Source organism: Peromyscus eremicus, chromosome 17 (genome assembly GCF_949786415.1).
Source record: "Peromyscus eremicus chromosome 17, PerEre_H2_v1, whole genome shotgun sequence".
NCBI classification, from domain to species: domain Eukaryota; kingdom Metazoa; phylum Chordata; class Mammalia; order Rodentia; family Cricetidae; genus Peromyscus; species Peromyscus eremicus.
Window position 1 is genome coordinate 32,270,538 of NC_081433.1, and position 23,770 is coordinate 32,294,307.

At 42.0% G+C, this 23,770-nt stretch overlaps 1 protein-coding gene across 1 annotated transcript in view; it reads right to left on the minus strand.

Annotated features, from left to right (window-relative positions):
* Nucleotides 1-3,038: 3,038 nt before the first annotated feature.
* Nucleotides 3,039-23,770, minus strand: part of Asah1 (N-acylsphingosine amidohydrolase 1) — a 35,640-nt gene continuing 14,908 nt past the window's right edge. Inside the window, exons 2-14 of the mRNA XM_059244691.1 lie at nucleotides 22,815-22,861; nucleotides 18,251-18,341; nucleotides 17,267-17,353; nucleotides 13,624-13,702; nucleotides 11,501-11,575; nucleotides 10,244-10,289; nucleotides 9,078-9,222; nucleotides 8,202-8,256; nucleotides 8,011-8,092; nucleotides 5,835-5,966; nucleotides 5,624-5,747; nucleotides 5,144-5,200; nucleotides 3,039-4,090 (exon numbers count right to left, since the gene is read on the minus strand). Of these exons, the coding sequence (XP_059100674.1) occupies nucleotides 4,001-4,090; nucleotides 5,144-5,200; nucleotides 5,624-5,747; nucleotides 5,835-5,966; nucleotides 8,011-8,092; nucleotides 8,202-8,256; nucleotides 9,078-9,222; nucleotides 10,244-10,289; nucleotides 11,501-11,575; nucleotides 13,624-13,702; nucleotides 17,267-17,353; nucleotides 18,251-18,341; nucleotides 22,815-22,861 (1,110 nt within the window). The 3' untranslated portion in view covers nucleotides 3,039-4,000. The remainder of the gene's footprint in view (nucleotides 4,091-5,143; nucleotides 5,201-5,623; nucleotides 5,748-5,834; nucleotides 5,967-8,010; nucleotides 8,093-8,201; nucleotides 8,257-9,077; nucleotides 9,223-10,243; nucleotides 10,290-11,500; nucleotides 11,576-13,623; nucleotides 13,703-17,266; nucleotides 17,354-18,250; nucleotides 18,342-22,814; nucleotides 22,862-23,770) is intronic.

Genomic DNA, 23,770 nt, shown 5'->3' on the forward strand with positions numbered 1-23,770 from the left:
TGTAGAGAGACAATAATCTTTATTATTCAAAGCAAATCCTGCCAAAGTCTGATGTAAAATCTTCACATGGTATGTAGAAATGCCGTGGAAAATTGCCTGAGCAAACTTGTCTGCTCTGTTGCAACTGGCTAGGTAACCCTGCTTTCCCAGTCCAAGAGGGAGGGCATCCCCAAAGGCTGACAAGTTGTGTTGATGGCGCAGGGCCAGGCACACCTCTTTACCTTGCTGGCAGGGCCAATGCACAGGATGAAGTAGTCTAGGACCTGCTGGCCACATCTGAGATAATGAATATTAATAAATTTACATGAACTAATGAGGACTCACATATTCTGTTACTACAGTAATAAGTGCCTGGACTTTGCAATTCCGTGACTTAAACCTGAACTTGGTGTTTTTAATGTAGTGGTGCATCTTTAATTCTAAATCCCCCAAATTAAGCACATTTAAGATTGTAGAAGTGAAAATCATATGTCCTCTTAGCCAACACATTATCAACAGTTTCTGATCTCAAAAGGTTTCAGATCCCTATGGAAGCTGAAGTGTTTTGCAAAGAACCAGCAGGCCGGGCGGTGGTGGCACCCGCCTTTAATCCCAGCACACAGGAGGCAGAGGCAGGTGGATCTCTGTGAGTTCAAGGCCAGCCTGGGCTACAGAGTGAGTTCCAGGACAGGCTCCAAAGGTACACAGAGAAACCCTGTCTTGAAAAACCAAAAAGAAAAACAAAAAGAACCAGCAGATGACAGAGCCAACGTGATGGCCTACCTTAGCCTGGTGGCTTGGGACACAGGAGTTCAAGCAGAGGCCTCCCACATCAGGCCTGCTTGTTGTGCTACTTGTAGTTATGAAACAGAGTGTCATGATAAAAGCCCAAGAGTTGGACACCTCTGGCTCAAATCCCAGCTCCTATCCCTTCTGTTAGTGTAACTGAGCAACTCGGCCTTACTTTTATCACTGTCAAGTAGGACTTCAAGCATAACGGGTTTGTTGAGAGAATAAGCTGCTGCATGCAGAGCTATTTTCTGTTACAAAGCCTGACACACAGTGAGTTCTGGGTACGGGTTACCTGTAACAAAGGTGAGCTATGCTAGAGCTCTACTTTAGTTTTTTTTGTTTTTTTTTTTTTTTTGGTTTTTTTTTTTTTTTTTTGGTTTTGGTTTTTCGAGACAGGGTTTCTCCGTGCAGCTTTGCGCCTTTCCTGGATCTCGCTCCGTAGACCAGGCTGGCCTCGAACTCACAGAGATCCGCCTGCCTCTGCTTCCCGAGTGCTGGGATTAAAGGCGTGCGCCACCACCGCGTGGCTCCTCTACTTTAGTTTTAAGAAAATATTATTTGTATGTATTTGCCTGTACATATGTATGTATGTGCACTTCATGGGTGACTGGTGCCCGTGGGAGCCAGAAGAGGCTGTTGGATCTCCTAAAACTGGAGTTGTTAAGACATAAAGCTGGGTACTCTGCAAGAGCAACAAGTACTCTTAATCATTCAACTATCTCTCCAACCTCTTATTTTAATAATTTTTTTTGTGGTATTCGGGATTGAACCTAGGGCCTGATGCGTACTAGTTAGGTGTGGGACTCTATTTCAAATCATAATTCCTAAACCCAGTTCGATGGCTCATGCCCGAGTCTCAGCATTCTAGAGACTGAGGCAGGAGGATCACTAGTTAGGTGTGGGACTCTATTTCAAATCATAATTCCTAAACCCAGTTCAATGGCTCATGCCCGAGTCTCAGCATTCTAGAGACTGAGGCAGGAGGATCACAAGTTTGAGGCTAGCCAGGGCTCCAAGACTTTGCCTTAAAAAAGAGAAAGGAGAGATACTGCAGGTGAGGGACGTCGAGATCATGATGGGAGGATATGCAGAGATGACCAGCCCATGAACTGTGGACTGGTGGCTGTGGAGCCCCCATGGGACTGGACTAGGCCCTCTGAACATGGAAGACAGTTGTTTGGCTCGAACTGTTTGGGGGACAGCCAGGCAGGGGGATCGGAATCTGTCCCTGATGCATGGGCAGGCTTCTGGAATTCGGTGCCTGTGGTGTGACACCTTTCACAGCCTTGGTGCAGTGGGAAGGGGCTTGGACCTGTCTAGGCTCAGTGTGCTGGGCTCTGCTGACTCCCCATGGGAGACCTTGATTTGGGGGATGTGGGGATGTGGGGTGGCTTTATTTTATTAAATAAAATAAAAATAAAAATAAACAATCATATTCCTAAATATTAAGCAGGTAGGTTCCTTTCTGAGTCTTAATAGCTCTGACCATTAACCAGGGGAAATGACTGTCAACATTTTGGCTAATCCCCTCTTAGCCACTGCTTTCTAGTCCAGCTATATAGTTGTGTATAAGCATCTGCATAAACAAGCTTGGACTACATACACTGTCTACAAACTGCTTCACCACTAAACAATGCTACTAAAATTTTAATGCCACTTATTCCAAGTCATTGACATACTCCTAAAGAAGCAGTCTGTAGCAATCAGAAGAATGTTGCACATTATCATGCTGTCAAGGCCTACTGCATATCATCGATTGGTTTTTATCTCATTTCAGTCTTATGAGAGGGTCAAAATTGGAATCTTGTTTTTTCCTCTAATTGAATCTTATTCCATTTTTATTATTTTGGTTTTCAGAGACTGTCCCGTGTATCCCTGCCTGGCCTTGAACTTCTGATTCTTCTGCTGACACCTCTCAACTTCAGATGATAGCCATGTACCACTGTGCCCACCTTGGAATCTTACTGTAATACAGATCCTCTCGTGAATCCTTGTCCCTTCTCTGAAACAGTCCTGGAGATGCTGGCATTGCGGAAGCCCTGTACTGTGTACAGTCTCCAGGGGAAAAGGTGCCTTTGCATACCTGCAAACTGGGTCGACACTACTAGGTTAAGAGGTAAATATTAGTCATGACAGATTGTGACCATTTAAGTCATATGTTTAGTAACCTCCTTGCATCACCCTTGTTGTTTAAGCTAGATATTATGCTCTGCTTGTATCTCTTGATAATGACCCCCACCCTCAAAGCAACACAGGCACACACCCTGTCAGCATGCATGAGTGCTGACCTGACTGCCAGCCATTGTTTATTGAGCGTCATGATACAACTGACATGGTACAAAATTAAATGGCCACCGTCTGGCACCAACAGCATACATTTCACTATCAATTGTGAAAGTTAGAAAGGTGAGTAAGTTCTGTTAGCATTTTTTATAAATAGATTGATTTCTGAAAAATATTGTTAATAACTATATTTACCGTATGAAAAGTTAAAAAAAATACGTTGATTAGAAGGAAAAATGGAAAAAAAAACCCTATTAAATGGATTATACATACAAGAATTTAAAATGATGAGTTTGTGCTGAGTTCTTGAACTCAAGGTTTTGAAGCTAGAAACTTCCTGGGGTTACTGGAAGGTAGACTAATTAGGAAAAAGAGAACACTTCTATTCTTTAAAAAAACACTGTTTATATAATAATTATTTTGTAACCATCCCAAATACTATTTCCAGAGTCAAAGGTCTGTCTATTAAAATATATCAATTGTCCATCTCAGAAACCCCAGCCAAGCACAGTGAAATCACACTGCTGTCACTAACAGCAAAGGTGAATGGCATGCTGATTCCAATCAAGGACCAGGAGAAAAATACTGGTAGACAGACAAATATAAACATGTCTATCAAAAAGAAAAGGTGAATGAACGCATACATTAATCACACAGGGCACTGGATTTAACACCAGCAAAGAACCTTGATATATTCCATAGAGGTCAGGGTTACCCCTTCCAGAATGTCCAAGTGAAATGAACTGGCAAATTCTACATGGCGTGCGTCCCGTAAAGAATTTACCCGTAAAGAACAGTGGTGACAATCAAAACAACAGAAAGTCTGTGAACTGAGGACACACTGAGGACAATCTCATGACGGAAAGACAACAAGCCTGTGGAAGGAGAGTAGCCACGCCAGAGGAAACATCTGCAGGTCTCAGTATGTCCTGTAGGCCATGCCTGCTCACCAGCCTATACAAGGGTCTGGACAGTCCCGCAGGTAACTCTCATAATGACCTTTGGCAACATCAATCAAGGTTGTGAATACAGTCAGCTGAAAAGAAAAAGTTATTTTCATTTTAACGATATTTTCAAGTCTAAGATCTTGTACATTTAGCATCTGTATCCCCCAAAGAATTTGCTTTCTAGTGATATTTAATAGTAATCAATGAACCTTTAAGACTCACTTAACCCTCTCCTGTATATAAGTGGCACACATACAGAGCCCAAGGGTACACTATGGCACAGAACAGCTTGGCTTTGGCCATGCTTCCCCTCAATGCAGTCCCATTGCAGTAAGGAAACTGTAGGCACACAGAGGACCGAGCACACACCCAAACAAACCCTCCAGAGCATGCAGACCATGTCATGCACCCCACCGTGAAGCCACAAGGAGATACTGTGCAAAGGAGAAAGATGGTAGTTGGACTGAGACAAGTCAAGGAGGGCCGTCCCTGGTGAGTTCCAAATGCTAAAGGGAAGGAGGACTGTTCTGGCACAGGTGATGCAGGCTGTTTATTTTAGGGAGGCTGGACAAAACCAAAGAAATGGGACAGTCGGGGGCAATAGATCCAGAATGTACCTCCGTACATAAAATGACTACACAAATGGGACGGGTAGGTTTCTTGGTTGCGGTGCAGGGTGAGGCTGAGGGGAGCTAAAGTTGAAACAACTTTGATGATGTTGCCAAGTGAGCAGCGTCCTTACTTCATTCTTAAAGTTGTGGTTTCAGGCACACAACAATAGTTTTCAAAAATCACAACTTAAAGATGATTGGGCAGTGCCTGTCTGTAATCCCAGAACTCAGGGGGCTAAGGCAGAAGGACTGTGCACACCTGACACCAGCCTGGGCTACAAAGTGAGTTCCGGGCTTGCCGGGGACACAGACAGACACTGTCTCAAAAAAAAAAAAAAAATGAATCAATGAATGAATGAATAATAAACCTGAAGTTGGACATAACTAATATACTCAAAATGACGTAAGGTAACAGAGAAAGACAAAACACAGAAGCACATTCTTCCCCGAAAGCAGTACGTGTGTGTGTGTGTGCGTGTGTGTGTGTGTGTGTGTGTGTGTGTGTGTGTGTGTGTGTGTGTGTATAAATACCTTGTTGAGGACGGGTTTTGTTGATAGGACGTCATATATGGTTGCAAACGAGAGATTCTAGACACAAAAACAATTGTACTCAGTAGATGAAATCCAGACCTTCAGTTGCATTTACCCATACAAATGGGCCATCAAAAACTATTTGTCAGTCTTCCTAAGGCATCTTCCTTTGAGTCACCACTAGAAACAAAGGTGACAGTTCTCACGTATCACTTTTTTCTCTCTCCTCCTCCCCTTTTGTAATTTTATTATTTCAAAATTTGTTTTTGAATTTGTTATTTAACTTTACAGAATTAGTCTAAGGAAGGAAAATTACAGCAAGAATTTGTTCCTTAAGTTCAATAGCAAAAGCTCCAAGAGGTGTGTCTAGAGATACTCAGTAGTAGGTTTACAAATTCTTCAAGGTCAAAGGAAAACACCAGAACTAAGATCACCCACAGTGGGGACAGTGGCTTTCTGTACATGACAATGCAAATGTACCTTCTGTGTCGTGCGGTTTAGACACGTCTTGGCAGGTGTTCTGCGGTCATCAAGGAACAAGGTGTTTTTCCACCGGTCATAGTTGGTTTGGACCACATACCATCTGCCATGCTGAGGATCGAGTCTAGATACAAAAAGAGAGCCTCCCTCTTAGGGTTCCTGTTTGCTGGGCTCCTGTTTTCACTCATTTTGCTTCATCAAATGTACTCACTCGTATACGTCCAAAGACCCTTTTCTCTCTCGTGTAATCACACAGCCTTCCCCAGACTGGTTGCCTCCCAGGATAAAATACGCTGGGGCCATTATCTTGGTCTTGGTCAGTGTGTTCTTGGCTTCTTCATAACTATATAGAAACATTTTTAAAAGTAAGAATTTTCAGTTGACTTTGAATGATGAGTTTCAGTTGTGGGAACTAAAGGGAAACAATTATCTTAATGGAGTTACTTAACTGAATGTGGACACACAGTTGGCAACAGTGAAAGCTTTCTGAATGTGCAATGACCAAGCGTTCATTCTAAATCCCATAAACGTGAACTGAGGCTGAGGCGTTGTTGGGGGTGCTCTCTGGAGCTGCAGGTGCAACTTCCCTGCAGCCCTGCTTCTGAATGTGCGCTTCGCACTGCTCCGACTGTCCCACCACACAAGGCCAATGGGTGCTGCCTTAAATACCTCCGCTCACACCCAGGGCAGCGGCTGGAAGTGAAGCCCTGTTACAAACTGAAGTGTTTTACTACCCATCCTAGGTTTTCTGCTCACACAGAAACAATGGTTTAATTAAGGGAACAAAACCTTTTAGTAATCTTCTGCTATTATTCCTCAGCTTTAAGTATAAAACTAATTTATTTTGGGGTGGAATTGTGTTAGATTGTTTAGTTTTTTTAAATATTTATTATCATGTGTGTGTGCCTGAGTGTGTGTATGTGCACCACATGTGTGCAGCAGCCATGAAAGAGGGCATCAGAGCCCACAGAACTGGAGTGCCAAATGGTTGTGAGCTGCCATGTGGGCAGTGGGAACCAAAGTCAGGACCTCTGCAAGAACAGCAAGTTCTCTTAACCACTGAGCCATCTCTCCAGCCTCGAGAACATCTCATTTTAAATGCCCCTAAATATATTTCTGCCTTTTTATACAATGTCAAGTGGCATTCTGAATACTGACAATCAACTCTGAAAAATGAAGATGCTTTATGTCCTGTGGTAACAAATATTCATCTTTATATAAACAAGTACATCCCATGTAGTTAGTATGTACATTTGCTTGTCTTTAATGAATGGTAAAATCCTATCTATACCAAAGAATTGTTTTAAAGTTAATTTATTTACAGTAAATGTTTGATTTTTATACTATAGTAAAGGTTCGATCTGGATACATATTTTATATACCTATATCCTTGGCATCAAATAAGGCATTTTTAGACAAAAAGGAGCTGAATGGGAAAGGTGAGGAGACCTCCAGTTAAGGAGCATGCTGTCTTGACATGGGTGGTGAGCAACCATCCTGGAGGACCAATGATCTTTACGTGGGAATTTTAGGAGACCCCCAAATCTGAAGGAGCTCTCAAGCTCTATGCCTTTTGTTCAACAAAAGAAAGGGAACTATAACCACAGTGCTGGGGAGGGGCAGAGTCCTGGGCAGCATGCACTTACAGCACCATAGAAACTGGGCACGGTGGTGCCTGTCACTCCTAGCACCAGAAATAGAGGCCAGAGCACCAGGAGTTCCAGGTCATCATTCGTTACATAGTGAGTTTGAGACCAGATCAGAATAATTAGACTCTGCCTCAAGAAAACAGCAAAAGCACACATACACACATAAACCCTACCAGACTTGGGGAACAGAAAGTAACTTTGACAATGAGGACTATTAAGAACGGGAGTTGATAATCAAGAAAGACAACCAACTTCTCTTCCATGGAGAGCGTTAAATGGAAGATCGATGCTCGTTTTCTCCAAGTCATGTGGACAGAGTATGTGCTAAAGACAATTTGGTATTATTTCACCACTACAACAGACCATAACTTCTAGGTTAATATGTATTACAACTTATGTATTTTTCCTGTGGCTAGAAACTGAATGTATTGCCATTTATACAAAGATTTTACTGTCTAGCATTGCCTATGCACACGGTATGATTTTTTTTTGTATAACAAAAACTTAGATATCTTTCCTAGTGTCAATATCTCTAATACTGATACTAATAATTGAATTCATTGCTTTATATGACAGCATGGAACATACAGAAAACAGGAATAATTCCACAGGAATGTCAAAGAATCACCTAAGAAATACAACAACAGTTCCTCAGTGGCTGTAAAGCTGGGGCTTGGCAAACATTTCTATATTTTAATATGAGTTATTTAACAGATATTTGATAATAAAGCAACAAACCTTGTACTATTTTCTAGAACTGATCTAGTGATAAACCCCACCCATTCGGCATCTTTCTTTCCCAACATCCATTCTAGGATACCTGGAAGAGATGAAATGCAGACAGTGTCACGGGACCAAGAGGAGGTTGGATTACTGCCCTCCCTTCCAAAGACTGAGATCCCCATTGTATCTCCAGACAGTCCACTCACCCAGAAAACCACCATTCAGACTGAAACGTTCATTTAGTGTCAGACTAAACAGTCCCTGAGAAAAAGACAAAACAATACAGTCAGAAATGTCATCGTGCTCTTTGAACGATGCTCTGAACTGGGTACTGGAAGAATGCAAAGAGAAATCAAAACCACAGTAACACTATCAAGACTCTTCTTCTTTTTTGTTTGTTTGTTTGTTTGGTTTGGTTTTTCGAGATAGGGTTCCTCTGTGTAGTTTTGGTACCTGTCCTGGATCTCACTCTGTAGATCAGGCTGGCCTCGAACTCACAGAGATCCGCCTGGCTCTGCCTCCTGAGTGCTGGAATTAAAGGCATGTGCTACCGCCCGGCAACAAAAACTGTTCTAAGTTGAAAACATTTTCACATGCACTGTGTGAGATGAGTTAAGTGGGAAATCACTGGCCACATGGTTTGTAAATGAAGAGCAAAGAGTCCATGCCTTGAACTCGTCAAAGGACCCAGGCCCGACCCCCACTTATACTTGGAGACTTTGACAGTCAGCCACACGCTCTTTATCTTCAATGGGCACAGAGACCATCTCCTTTCTTTCTTTGTGCTGTGGAGTCTCGTACTGACAAAAGTGATAAGGACAAGGGACTAAAATAGGGCTTCACATTCTTTTTGTCTTTCTGTCTGAGACAGGGTGTCACTATGCAGTCAGTCCTCGCTGGCCTGGAATTTACTATATAGACCAGACTGGCCTTGAACTCACCAACATCTGCTTCCTTAGGATTGAAGGAGTGTGTCATCATGCCTACCTTCATATTCTTTATACGTCCTCAGTTTCTTAAACTCCCACACAGTAAAACCAGGACACAAAACTACTTAGAACACTGTATAACATGTTTCTTACTGGTTTGAATCCTGTCAACATGCCCACATAGCCGACAAAGCTTGTAGCCTTGAAAACAGTCTTATTGTGTCTTTGGAAGTCCAAATTCACTGATAAAGGCTTTAATTCTTCCGTAACGACCCAAGTGTTATTATTTATATTCCACCTAAAAAAGACAAATGTTGGTGACGGTAAAGACGGAGATGAAGGTGAGAGGCAGGCATTATTACATAGATGTTGTGTGTTTGTGGCTGGGTCTCGCTATGGAATCCAAGACAACTTCAAACTTGCAATCCTCCTGCCTCGACCTTCCAAGGGCTGGAATTACAGGCCTGAGATTCCATGTCTGGCTTACAGGTGCATTTTCTGCCTGATCACTGAGGATAAGCTTTAACAAGATCTCTATAATGAGTGTGCCATGGTTTGGATCTGAAGTGTCCCTCCAAGGCTCATGGGCTAACGGTCCCATCCCTAATAAACTGCTGTTCAGAGGTGAGGAGGCTTCGGGAAGGGATAAGAGTAACCCACTGATGGGGTAACAATCTGAGAGATTACTGGGAGATGATACAAACTTAGGAAGAAGCAGGGCCCCGGAGGTACACCCCTGGGGGCTATATTTTGTCTTTAATGCATTCCTCACTTTGGGAGGTGAGCAGCCTCCTCTGATATCTCCTCCCACCAAGAGGATGCTCTGCCTTACCAGCCTTAAAAACAGAAGAGCCAGTTGACCAAGGATTGAAATTTCTGAACTGTGAGCCAGAATAAACCTTTCTTCATCCAAAACAGGGTAGTTCCATCCCTTTTCCAGGTGGTAAACTGAGGCTCAGAAAAGTTGATTAACTCTAGTTACATAAATAGTGAAACCCAGACTCAAATGAAGACCTCTAATTACAAGGCCATTATTTTTTCATAAAGGTCAGGATGACAGATTTCTCTAAGCAATAAATGAAAACAAGCACCTGTGCCCTTCATGCACGGTCCCAACTTCTGCTCACTTGGTGCAATTTCTGAGATATAACCCCTAAGGAACTGAGAGGCCACCCAGTGTGCCTGCCTTTCCACCACTAAGGAATCCAGTCATCTTCATTCATGGCCATCTTCTGCACAGACCAGGGGCTTACTTTTCATCAAGGTAAGACTACAGTCCACACTTCTTACAGAGTAAAAGTATGTCATTACTTACTCACCCAAGAAATATTCCAAAATCCATGTTTCTTCCATGTAGTAAGTGACCTATTAGGAAGTAAGTAAGAGACATGTATTCACTTAAAATACAATGGTGTCTTAATCACTGAAGGACAGATAGATGTGAATATTTGTTCCCAATTGTACCACCTAGCAAGATATAATAATTAAGAAGCCTGACAGTCAGAATAAGGCTTAACAAGTTCAAAGTAGTATTACTATCACATTGGGACATTATCCAACATCGGAGATCTGGGGCTCTGGATAAGATCAGCTATGGAAGCAAATCCTTATTTCTTGGACAACTACAGTTCTACCAGGACATAGATATCTTTACCTCTATTAATGTGACTTACCTAATTCCTTAAGTAACCCTTATAGATGGCGATCTCAAGTATTAGATGTAGGTCAAAAGTCAGAGTGAATGAAGAGCAAGTCACCTTGTGCCATATATCTTGGGGACCAGCCAGGAAAACGTTAGAAAAGTAGGAGTCCCATACACAGTGCTTGTTGGCTGGGAAACTATGAGAGGATGTTGCTGTGGGATGTTCTGTATGGCAAATGTGTTGCTCTGATTGGTCAATAAATAAAACACTGATTGGCCATTGGCTAGGCAGGAAGTATAGGCGGGACAAGGGGGGAGGAGGAGAATAAAGCTGGGAAGTGGAAGGCTGAGTCAGAGAGACACAGCCAGCCGCCACGATGACAAACAGCTTGTGAAGATGCCGGTAAGCCACGAGCCATGTGGCAAGGTATAGATTTATAAAAATGGATTAATTTAAGCTGTAAGAACAGTTAGCAAGAAGCCTGCCATGGCCATACAGTTTGTAAGCAATATAAGTCTCTGTGTTTACTTGGTTGGGTCTGAGTGGCTGTGGAACTGGCAGGTGAGAGAGATTTGCCCTGACCGTGGGCCAGGCAGGAAAACTCTAGCTACAGGATGTTGGTTCTGGGTCTCCAGGAAAACATCTGTCACTGCCTGTGGTGGTCTGAATAAAAATGGCCCCCACAGGCCCATATATTTGGATGCTTAGTCTTTAGGGAGTGGCACACGTCTGATTTAAAGTTTAATACGCATTCTAGTTGTCTTAAGGCTAATTTTCAGTGTGTTTATAAAAATTTACCAAGATATACTCAACTGTACACAACATACACATAATTTAAATAGCAAGCCCCATTAATAAATGTTCTAATTCTCCTCTAAAAAAGCTTTATTTTATACTGTATTCTGCACTGCCATGTTCCTTAGCAAAGATTACCTTTATTGTCTTCAGTTATTATTGATGTACACATGGTGAACAATTCATAGAAAATGTTGAATGAAATAATCTCTCCTGTGAAAAAAAGGAAGTTTTTTGTTAATAATCATGGCAGCATAAGGAAAATGCCATTCCACTTTTAGCCTAAAGATATGTAGCATGTTTTTCTCTGTCTTGTTAAATGCTGACATGCTGGGCTTAACATGCATTTTTACCCCAATATATTTTATTTTCAGTTAATTTATGTTAATACATTTTTCTCTAAAGATATTTATATTTGTTAATTACTTGTGAGAGCTCTTTTTATATTAAGACTTTCTTCTCATGTAAATGGCATATTTCCAGTATGTTATCTTTTTAAATTATTTTTCAGTTAGAATTTTTTTTTGGAGACTTACTCTGTAGACCAGGCTGGTCTTGAACTCAGAGACCCACCTGCCTCTGCCTCCTGAGTGCCGGAATTAAAGACTTGCACCACCACTGCCTGATAAAATATTTTTATATTTATTTACATGTGCATTTATTCACATGTGCATCTACATGATGTGTGCATAGGTTTGCCATTGTGTGCGTAAGTGTGCCATGGTGCACGTGTGGTGATGAGAAAACAACATGGAAGTTGATTCTCTTCTTCCACCATGTCAATCCCAGGAATCCAGAACGCAGGTTGTCAGGCTCAGCAACAAGCCCCTTTACTTGCCGATCAGTATTACCAGCCCTTTAAAAATCATGTAGTGAAGGGAAAGAAACAAAAGCACGAGCCAGCTTCGTTGAGAAACTACAGAGATATTATCAAAACATGTTACATAAAATGGTGACTCCGTTGCTTTGATTGCTTCTAGGTTAGTAAGAAAAACCTTTTTCAATAAATGACACAAACTGAAAGCTGAAACTAGAAACTTCAAAAGTTGGACAAGGCTGCACATGCCCAGAATCCCATCACCCTTTAGGGGGAGAAGGAGGACCCTGAAACTGGAGCCAGCATGGCTACATAGCAGTGAATGTTTGTCTTAAAAAGGGAAAAACAAAAACAAGAAGACAGAAATTAGTTGCCCAAAATATCACTGCCTAAGAATAGTCTCATGAGTAATATATAAGACCTTTTCTCCCCATAGTAAAAGGAAAAATGCCTTTGAGGAATCAATACCTAAACAAAGGCTAACGTTCAACTATATTCAAGGATATGTTAACTTCATTCGAGCCATCGATAGACTGTCAAGGTGGCAGGCTGGTTATACAGCATATGGGGATGCAGAAGAACAACGCGGATAAGTCAGTGCTGGAGGAAGGCACGGGGAAGGACTACACTGTTAAAATGTACCTACTGTAAAGCTTTAGTAACTGAGGCAGCATGAGACCGATACAAGACAAAGACAACGAAACAGGAGAAAGTTCACCAACAGAACCGGATACAGAGTCACCCGCCTTACATCCAAGACACCACTATGGTGTACAGAGGAAGAGAGCCTCAGTTTTAGTAAATGGTGCTTCATCTGTAGAAATGTATGAAGAGACCTTGACTAGTGTTGTGCCTTTCCCCAAAATGGAGGAATAAAGAAAAGTCAAACTGAAAAAAAAAAAGTCAGTAACTCACCAGGGAAATGCAGTGTCAACGAGAGAAAACTAAATTTCTCATGCTATGCTTGTCAATAGGTCTGTTCATTGTAGGAGCTGTCTTGCATAATTTATAAGGCTAAGTACATTGGTAGCTACCCTATGACTCAAAAGTTCAGTTAAAGAGAAATTAGTGTATATATCCATTAAAAAACATATGCAAGAATGCATGCAAACACATACGTCAAATCTGAAAACAACCCAGATGGTCAACAACCTATATTGATAGGATTAAGAAAGAACAGCAATTCAAATGCTCAATTTTATTTTTAACATAAAGGTGAAGGCAGAACAGGGTTATTGTATGTAAAGGGGCAGATGAAACATTTTGAAGGACTAGAATTCCTTCACCTTTTATGAGTGAGATGTGCATGCGTGGATACATATGTAAACCTTCAATGAGCTGCTTAAACCTAGGATTTGTGCGTTTCATTGTACATAGCACATCAGACTTCAAATACGTAGCAGTGTTTTATCAAATGTTTTAAGCATTGCAAGGTAAAATTTACCTAAAGGAATCCCAGTAACATCTGCAATTCCCTTCATTTCCTCTTCAAAAGGGCCAGGCATCTTGCCAAGTAGACCAGGCTGAAAAGAAAGAAACTAATGACCATTGAACTTAAACCCATGCTTTGCGATCTGGTTTTCTGACTACAGCTCTTTCAGATACTGTTATTGCAATAGGAGGTATGTTATTTTTAAAGCATTTAATATCATGCATTTCTAAAAGATTCTATACAATGCTTGATGTTGGACTCCTATGGAAACTGTGATTCTCAGATTCTGTTTTCCTGCTGATATCTTTGGCCTGGTCCCAGAGAGAAGGGCACTGGAATCAGTTTACCTACATGACTTAAAGTGACCCACTATCTAGATCAACAGGAGCAAAACTCTGCTCATTCATTCTTTAGAGACTGGCAATACTCAGCAACTAACACATAGTTTTGCCACTTCCCAAAACTGTCTGTCAGGGTTAACGGCTGGTCCTGACCTACACTGCATCAGTGGCATTCAATTAGCAAACAACAGCTAAACAATTCAATGACGGACATTGTATCTTATTCTCAACCTCAGCTAAGCATAAATACAGAGAGCACAATTTATAATTCCCCGGCTAAGACAGTGTGTTTAAAGTTCACAAGTCCTGTATTTACTTTTTTTGTTTTACAATTGCTTATTTATTTTGTGTACAGGGTATGTGCACACACATGCCACAAGGCAGATGTGGAGGTCAAAGGACAACTTGCAGGTGTTGGTGTGCTCCTTCAACTGGGAAGGTTCTGGTGATGGAACTCAGGTCACCAGGCTTGGCCATCTCACTGCCCCAACATCCTATTTTCACCATCTGCATAAGATGACCTAACTAAGCATAGTATTTGTTTCCCTGTGAGTTCAAGGCATTGGGAATGAAATGTCCCAGCTAATTTAACCAAGATGACTTAATGAACATGTGTTGAGCATGACACTGTACATAGAGTGAGTGATATGCCATTTAGTCCTTACAGTCACCATATGAAATATGTACTGTTAGTAAATGCTATCCTTCCAAATCAGAAAACTAAAGTTTCATAGGTGCATGACAGCCTTAAAAGGCATAACACTGGACTCCAAACCATGGCATTGATGCTGCCTCCCTACAGACATTCAGAACAGAGGCAGGAATTAGGTACTGGGGCATGTGAGGACTCATTCTGCTTTTGTTTCTACCAACTTTTATTCTGGGTACATCCGGTACGTTTACTATATGATAACTCTGGTGAAGAGGTGAGAACATACATGACCCTACAGGCTTGCTGGCTGGTGAGTTCAAGGGTCATATGGAAGGAGGAAGAGCTTTGATCATCCAGTCCCTAGGACTAGGGCAGTTCTGTCCTGGAGGAGATGACAATGTCTCTTTAAAGTTTTGGTTGTTACAACTGAAGAAGAAAGCGGTGGGTAGCTGGGTGTGGTGACTCACACCCTTAATCCCAGCACCCAGGAGGCAGAGACAGGTAGGTAGGTCTCTGTGAGTTTGAAGCCAGTCTGGTCTACACAGTGAGTTCCAGGACAGCCAGAGCTACATAGTGAGACCCTGTTTCAAACAACAACAAAGAAAGCAGTGGATAGAGGCCAGGCTTGCAACTTAGTACCCTAAAATACCAGGCCAGCCCCCACGGCAAAAAGTATTTGATCCTAAAGTCATTAGTTCCCCAAATCTGCTCTAGAGCCTTCCAGCCTCGCCATGACCTGGACTTTGCAGCAGCATCTGAAAAATGATATGGATACCTTAAGGGTCTGGGGGTTCCAGTCGCTAGATGATGAGGATCCCTGGTTTGAGGGCCAGTCCCTAGATGATGAGGATCCCTTGAGGATTTGAGGGCCAGTCCCTAGATGATGAGGATCCCTTGAGGATTTGAGGGCCAGTCCCTAGATGATGAGGATCCCTGGTTTGAGGGCCAGTCCCTAGATGATGAGGATCCCTGGTTTGAGGGCCAGTCCCTAGATGATGAGGATCCCTTGAGGATTTGGGGAGCCAGTCCCTAGATGATGAGGATACCTTGAGGATTTGGGGAGCCAGTCCCTAGATGATGAGGATCCCTGGTTTGAGGGCCAGTCCCTAGATGATGAGGATACCTTGGGGACTTGGGGGGCCAGTCCCTAGATGATGAGGATCCCTGGTTTGAGGGCCAGTCCCTAGATGATGAGGATACCTTGAGGATTTGGGGAGCCAGTCCCTAGATGATGAGGATACCTTGAGGATTTAGGGAGCCAGTCCCTAGATGATGAGGATACCTTGGGGACTTGGGGGGCCAGTCCCTAGATGATGAGGATCCCTGGTTTGAGGGCCAGTCCCTAGATGATGAGGATCCCTGGTTTGAGGGCCAGTCCCTAGATGATGAGGATCCCTGGTTTGAGGGCCAGTCCCTAAATGATGAGGATACCTTGGGAGTTTTGGGGGCCAGTCCCTAGATGATGAGGATCCCTGGTTTGAGGGCCAGTCCCTAGAAGATGAGAATACCTTGGGGGTTTGGGGGGCTAGTCCCTAGATGATGAGGATACCTTAGGAGTTCTGGGGGTCAGTCCCTAGATGATGTTTCATTGGCACCACCTAAATTTAAAAGTACTGTGAAATCTTCCTGCATGGCTGGAGGTCAGGGAAGGAAATAGTTCGGTGATTGCCTAGCCACAAGAAACATTCAATACAATGGAGTTTCAAGGGTCACAGGTACCAGTGGACTCCAGATAATACACAGTTAGGATGAACATGGCATTTTATCTTTATTTAGAGAAATCTCTTGAGTTTCTTGTAGAAAGTGCTTCTAAAACATGAACTTTTTCTTTCTCATTTTGTGATCAAATCTGGGGCTTCCAATATGCTACCCATGGTGCTCTACCACTGAGCTGTTCTGGTGGGGGGAGTTTAACTAGGTTTTCAGTAGTATACTTGTATACCTAACTATAAAAACAAGAAATCCCATACTCCTGATGAAATCTGTGTATTTTCCTATATGCTTCCTAACTGCCCACAAATCAAGGAGCCGCTAAGTACTAAAACCTGCCATGCTTTGTATCCTGTGACTCTAATAATCCAATCTCAAGTTGGACAGTGCTTAAAAATAAATGTAAATACCCCTAAAGTTCTTGAGAAAGGGTCAGTGAATTATTTCTTATTTACACAAATCTCATGCACAATTTTTTTCTTTTATTGACAACAGATTCTTTTTTTATACAATATATCCTGATTACAGTTTCCCCTCCCTCTACTCCTCCCAGTTCCTCCCCACCTCTCCTCTCCTCCAGATCCACTCCCTTTCTGTCTCTCCTTAGAAAAGAACAGGCTTCTAAGAGCTAACAACCAAAGATGACAGAAGAAAATATGGTAAGATGGAGCAAAAACTACCGTACTGAAGTTGGACATGCCAGCTCAACAGGAGGAAAAGAGCCCCAAGAACGGGCACAAGAGTCAGAGACTCACTCATTCTCACAGTCAGGAGTTCCCTAAAAATACTGAGCTAATAGCTATACTATATACACAGAGGACCTGGCGCAGACCCTTGTAGGCCCTGTGCTTGCTGCTTCAGTCTCTCTGCACCCAAGCACAACTTTTTAACTCTCTGTGTATGTGTGTTTATATGTGTGTCCTTAAAATTAACTACAGGAAATATTTCTTACCAACTTTTGGTCCACCATCTGCATTATTTTTCCACTCGGCACAAAAGTGTTTACTAAATTCTTGAGGGAATTCACTATAGTCCTCACCTGAAAAAAAAAAATAAAACAATAAAAAGACATAAAGTAACTACTGAGATTTAAGATGAATATTGTTGTCATGAAAACCAACGTAGACCTTCTGACTTATTCAAAATAGATAACAAGCCGGGTGGTGGTGGCACACACCTTTAATCCCAGCACTCGGGAGGCAGAAGCAGGCAGATCTCTCTGAGTTCCAGGCCAGCCTGGTCTACAAGCTCCTAGAGAGCCAGAACTGTTACACAGAAAAACCCTGTCTTGAAAAACCAAAAAAAAGAAGTAACAAAGCAGTTCAATTTGAAAGTATTTTCAATGACTATGCAAACAGTTTTCTCTTTAAAGTAGCATTGCTTCTTAATCATTTAGATGGAGGGAGACAGTACAAAGGGAAGGAGAAACTTTTACCCCCCAAAAGCTACAGGGAAATGACATATTTTCCTCTATCAATTACTATACATGGCAGAAGAGTATCAAAAATACACCTTTAAACTTATTAATTTTATTCATGTGTATGAGTATTAGCATTTATGGATAGGTACCACATGTGTGCCTGGTGCCCAACAAGGCCAAGAGGGCATCAAAGTCCCTAGAACCAGAGTCACAGGTGATTGTGAGCCACGATATGGTGCTGTGAACTGATCTTGAGTGCCCTAAGTGCTCAATTGATAAGCCATCTCTCTCGCCCCTTTGGTAGTATTTTTGAGATAGGGTCTCACTATAGCCAAGATTGTCTTGGAACTCATTATGTGGACCAGGCTGGCCTCTACACCTCACACTTGTCCTGCCACAGTCTCCCAGCTGCTTGAAGGATGGCTGTGGGCTTCCATACCCAACTTATAAAGGACTTCTTAAACAGCAGAATTATATTCTATAACATCAGAAGAAGATTTAAGATTTATAACATACCATTGGTGCCTTGTGAGCTGCTAATTCTTGCCATCTTTTGTAGGGTGGTAAATCAAGATTTATGGTGTACCACGGAACTGGTCCTCTATATCTGCAATGAGAAAGCATCATCTTGAAATTCAGAAAGCGACTTTCAGGAGGAGGTTATAGAGCTGAAAGGATGGACTAGACACATATCCATAACAACAGTATAGAAGTTGGTTACTCAGGCAAAATCTGCAAAGGAAGTTGAGTTTGCACCCAGTGCCTCGGCCCTCTTTTGCATATACAATCTGAAGTAGACTCAGGGATCAAAGAACAGATTTATACATTCTGAGCCAGCCACAGTAATCCCAGTACTCGGGGTGCCGGGCTACACCATGAGCCCTGGCTCAAAGAATAAGTCATACAAATAAACAATTGTACCTACTGGGTCTGGAAGGTTAACATGACTTGGTAATATGTGAATCAACTGTGGCTCAAGAGCTACAACTTCAAATACTTAAAATAACTGCTGACAGAAAATGCCTACTTTTGTTTTTTTCCTAACTATAACAATTTAGTCTAGGCCTGGGCCACTAGACCCTTCTAGACATTAGGACACTTCACCACTTGGTTTTCCAGTCTGGAACGCTTTGTCAGTCAGCCTAACACTATTGTCAAATCACTGTCTCATACGATGGCTTCAGCGAGGTCACCTTATAAGCCCACAGTGGCAACAAACACAGGCCTCCCATGATCGACTCTCTGATTCTCCCTGTGCCTGTGGACTCCTCTTATCTGCCTTGAGCAAGTCCAAGCCCAAGTACCATTCTGTCACATACATTCTCAATTTCCTGCTCTTACCCACAGCAATCTCTGCTATGAGGATATAGCAATGTCCACCCCTTATTAATGGAGCTGGGCCATTTTTCTGGTGGACAAACTCTACAATTACTCCCACTAATAAAGCAACTAGGGTTGGGGATTTAGCTCGGTGGTAGAGTGCTTGTCTAGCAAGCGCTAAGTCCTGGGTTTGGTCCTCATCTCTGGGGAAAAAAAAAATACAGCAACTCCATTTTCTCACCCATTTGGGGAGCAGGGATTGAGACACGGTCTCACGTATCTCAGGCTGGCCTTCATCTTGCTGTGTAGTTAAGGATGGCCTTGAATTCAGGAACCTCCACTCCTTCTGGCTCCCCCCACCAAGCACTGGGATCCCTCCCATGTGTCACCACACTCGCGTCACCACACTAGCTCTTCTCTAGTAATTTTAAACAAATTGAAATAGCTTTCGAGGGTGTGGCATTCAACGATTTATCAGATTAAAACTAAACCTAAAAACATCCATCACTTGAGCCATGTATTACTGTAAGAAAAGGGTAGGGTACATACTGGTGTGTGTTGCAATGCTACCAGGCTCTTACCAGATCATCTAGCCTTATAGTTACAGCCAGAGATAGGTTATTTCCTGAAAGTCATTTACTGGGTCTCTGTGTAGACTTTACTACCATGAATATCTGGTTCTCTAAATGTTGCTGAGCTTGGGACCCAGGTATATGTGTAAGATTTTATGGAACTGTTACCCAGTACCCATTCATGTGGTGATACAGATGTGGAGAGAAGTGTACTCAATTTTAGAAATATACATTTAAACAAAATTACAATGACTTAATTATAATTTTGTTTAAATGTATATTTATTGTATGTATACTTATCATGTATATAAAATATATAATTAATTTGTTGTTCTTTCAAGTTCCTCAGTTCCTTAGAAGCTGATACCTACATGAATACTGCATACTTAATATTTGTATACTTAAATATTTTGGGGAAAAACTCTTTTCATTATGAAAATTCTAATTCTCCTCCTCTTCTTTTTGACTAACCATGCTAAATTGTGTCCCATGGTTTAGTAATCTGTTACCCCATTTATGGGCTGATGGTACTAAACCTTTCCTTCCTCCAGGCTGAGCATCTGGATTTCCCTGGCTAGATGCAATAACTAAGTGTTGTGCTCCTGGAGCTATGCACATTGGTGGCTGGTGTTCTACCTGTGAATTCCAACCAGCTGCTCCCTTCTGAGCATCCAACAGAGTCAGCACATCCCTAGCACCTTCCATAAATTCCTGAGTCTTCTTCAGCTGAGTCTCAGATAGGCCCAAGCATTTGACAGAGGAAATGGAGAGAAAAGAAGCTATCAGAGAGGATCAGTGTTTTGTGGGAAGAGAGAGACCTGGGAAACCTTGATAATAAAACCTCAAGTTATTTTCATAATTTAAGCTTAATTTAATTTTGTATTTTATCTCACATTAAACATTTCTCTAAGGTATTTTTTTTTTTTCAAGACAAGGTTTCTCTGTGTAGCTTTGGAGCCTATCGTGGAACTCGCTCTATAGACCAGGCTGGCCTTGAACTCACAGAGATCCGCCTGCCTCTGCTTCCCGAGCGCTGGGATTAAAGGCGTGCACCACCACCTCCCGGCTGGTATTCTTCTATTTAACAACTGCACCTACCTTATGAGGGTAGTGAAGATTGCATGAAAGATGTAGAAAGCACTCAGCATTAGTGATTAATGGATACTCCACAGTATGTTTCGCTACTCTACCTTAAACAGTGTAAATGTCATGTGAGCTTTTGAGATTCAGCGCTTGCTATCCCAGTCACTGCACTATCAATCACAATATCTGAACCCAGCTGCCTTCCTAGGTGGCTTGCAAACTCGCCCAAGTGACACAATGCATACATATACAAATAAGAGCAGGTACAAAGCAGCTAATGAGCAGCAGAAAAGAAATGTCTAGTGGAATTCCAATGGACGTAGGGTGATGTGGCTGTCAGTCCCTTGACAGCTGCATTGATGAGACTGGTCAGGCCAGACAAACAGGTGTCCCTTTCCTCCCTCACATTTGCTGGTGTATCCTACCTAGATTCATGCACTTGATTGAAAAGGATGATCTCATAGGACTATGAAGATACTCATCAATTAAAGGTACGTGAATGTCACCCTTATCTCCCAAATGCCAAGAGCTACTGCTGTACAGTTCAGAAAAGAAAGGTTAAGAATAGGGCAGAGGATTTCAGTGCTGAAGAATGGGACAGTGAAACTGGACAAAATACAGCAGAAATAGCAAACAGCAAGCAAGGAGAGAAAATACACACAGCATATAGGTATGGATGTAATACACACACACACACACACACACACACACACACACACACACACACACGGTAAGAAGTTGTGTTATGTCTAATCAGGAAAGGTTTACAGTTTGTAAAAAAATATATCCCTAGTTATATGTAAAATACATTTAAAAGAGGGTAGATTTAAAAAAAAAAAGGCCCTTAGTATAGAAATTACTTGCTAAATTGTTCAGGGAATTGGGCAGTAAGACCAGTCAAAAGACACAATCAAGAAGGCAGTGCAGGCCAAGATGGTACCAGTCATGATGGAAAAAAGACCTTCCCGGGGTGAGCTGGAACAGCATTGGCTGGAGAGTAATACTGCAGCTGGTTACTCTTCAATCTTTCCATAAAGGTGGGTCAATCAAGGCAAGGTGGGTTATCACAGTTCCTCTCAACCAACAGTAACTGATGCTCCATCAGCGGTAGCGACCTTAGCGACCTTAGCGTATTCTTCCACTTTACTACACACAGTATCATTTCATCCTTTGAAGCGGCATTCTCTCTGCCCAGAACATTCCATAATCATACCTGCCAATGTGGCTCACGGGTGGTTTGCAATCTAATTCAAAGGACAGAACACCCTCAAGGACAAACAAGACAACAGATACTAAGGACTTCATGAGCAGCAGAAATGCTCAAAAGGGTGGACACAGGGTGACACTCCAGTGTCCCAAGGATACTGCGACAGAGTACAATCTAGGAAGGGGGCCAGTTAGACCTTATAATAAAACTGAAAGTCTCAATTGTACTCTGCTCCCCCCCCCCCCTTCCAGCAGTCTACCAAATCAGGAGAGGACAAGGGGCAAAGAGGACCACTCCCTACACCGTCCCTTTACCCTGCATCCTGTTCCCTCCATGCCCTTCAGCTATACTTGCCTGTTTCTCAGGCTCATTTCATCACTAAGATTTGGAAAGACAAAAATGTGAACTAAAAAAAGTTAGACTAAAATAAAGCTTCAGTCCTTGTCTTACGGTTTTTTTTGTTTTTTTTTTTTTTTTTTATCTTGTTTTGCCTGAAAGTTTTATCAAGTCAGGATTTATTTCTTGACTCTTTCAATGCAGTCTGAGGGCTTTCACCCAGGCACCAGAGCATTGGAGCTCAGGGGGTATACATGCCTCCATTTGTTAGCAGAAAAATGCTTGCTAGGACATAGAATAGTTTGGTGATGGCAGGAATCCTTTGCTTTCCTATTAGTTTCATGGACAGGAAATGGACATTTTAATCATATTATCTTCATATCTGCCTGAGTCGTTCATACACAAGAGGAAACCAAACCTTGTCTCCAGGTGGAAGACACGGCTTAGGTTTCCTTTACTACTGTTATTTCTAGAAGATCATTACAGATCTTTACAGATCCGTACAGAGATCATTACAGGATCTGTGCACAGGACAATGGCTTGATCATCTGAGGTCACTCACGTTGGTCCAGAAGGAGGATAGGTTGATTTTCTGCAATCTTCTGTCCACTAAAAAACAAAGGAAATAAACATTTTAGAAAATTACAAATGCTTACCAGTTGAAGCAACCTTTTAAAAAATGTTATTTACTAAGACAAAACCATCTTTTTAGACCATTTCACTATCTTTGTTTGAGATAGGGTCTCCCTCCCTAGGTCATTCAGGCTGGCTTCAAATTTATTATTATGTAGCTCACCCATGCTTACCTCAAATTCATAATCCTCCTGCCTGAACTGACTGAGCACTGAGATTACAGGTATACGCCACAACACTTGGAATTCAATACCCTTTTTAAAAATATTTATATGTTTTTATTTTATATATAGGCATTTTGCGCATGTGCACCACATGCATGCCTGGTACCTGATACCAGAAGGTGTTGGAATGGCCTGGAACTGGAGCTACAGTTGGTTGTGAGCCACCATATGGTACTCAAAACTGAATCCAGATCTTCTGTGAGAACAGTATGCCCTCTTAACTTCTGTACTCTCCTTCCAATACCAGCATTCAATAACTTTAAAGATAAAAGTCTTGCCTCTCAAATCCCCCAAACCATTAATGTTTTAATTCAGTTTACACAAAGACTAGGTATTATAATCTGGCTTTTTAAAATGATTATATTGAGTAAAGCAATGTAGAAAAGGAGATGGAAAATATTTCTATGTGTTGGGATAGCATGTCAGTGGCTTAATAGGATGTAGCTTTACCTCAATTTTTTGAGGTAATTCTATTGTATCCTGACCTGGGATTTGCATCTCAAACCAGATTTGCAGGGCACAACGCATACAGTATTTAATAATCTGGCTACAACCTACCATCCTAGTCTTGTTCTGGACACACCTCCGAATAGCATGGGTATAAGCAAACACTTCCTAAACCTCCTACGCTTCCATTCTGCACATGCGCTGTGTCCTCTGC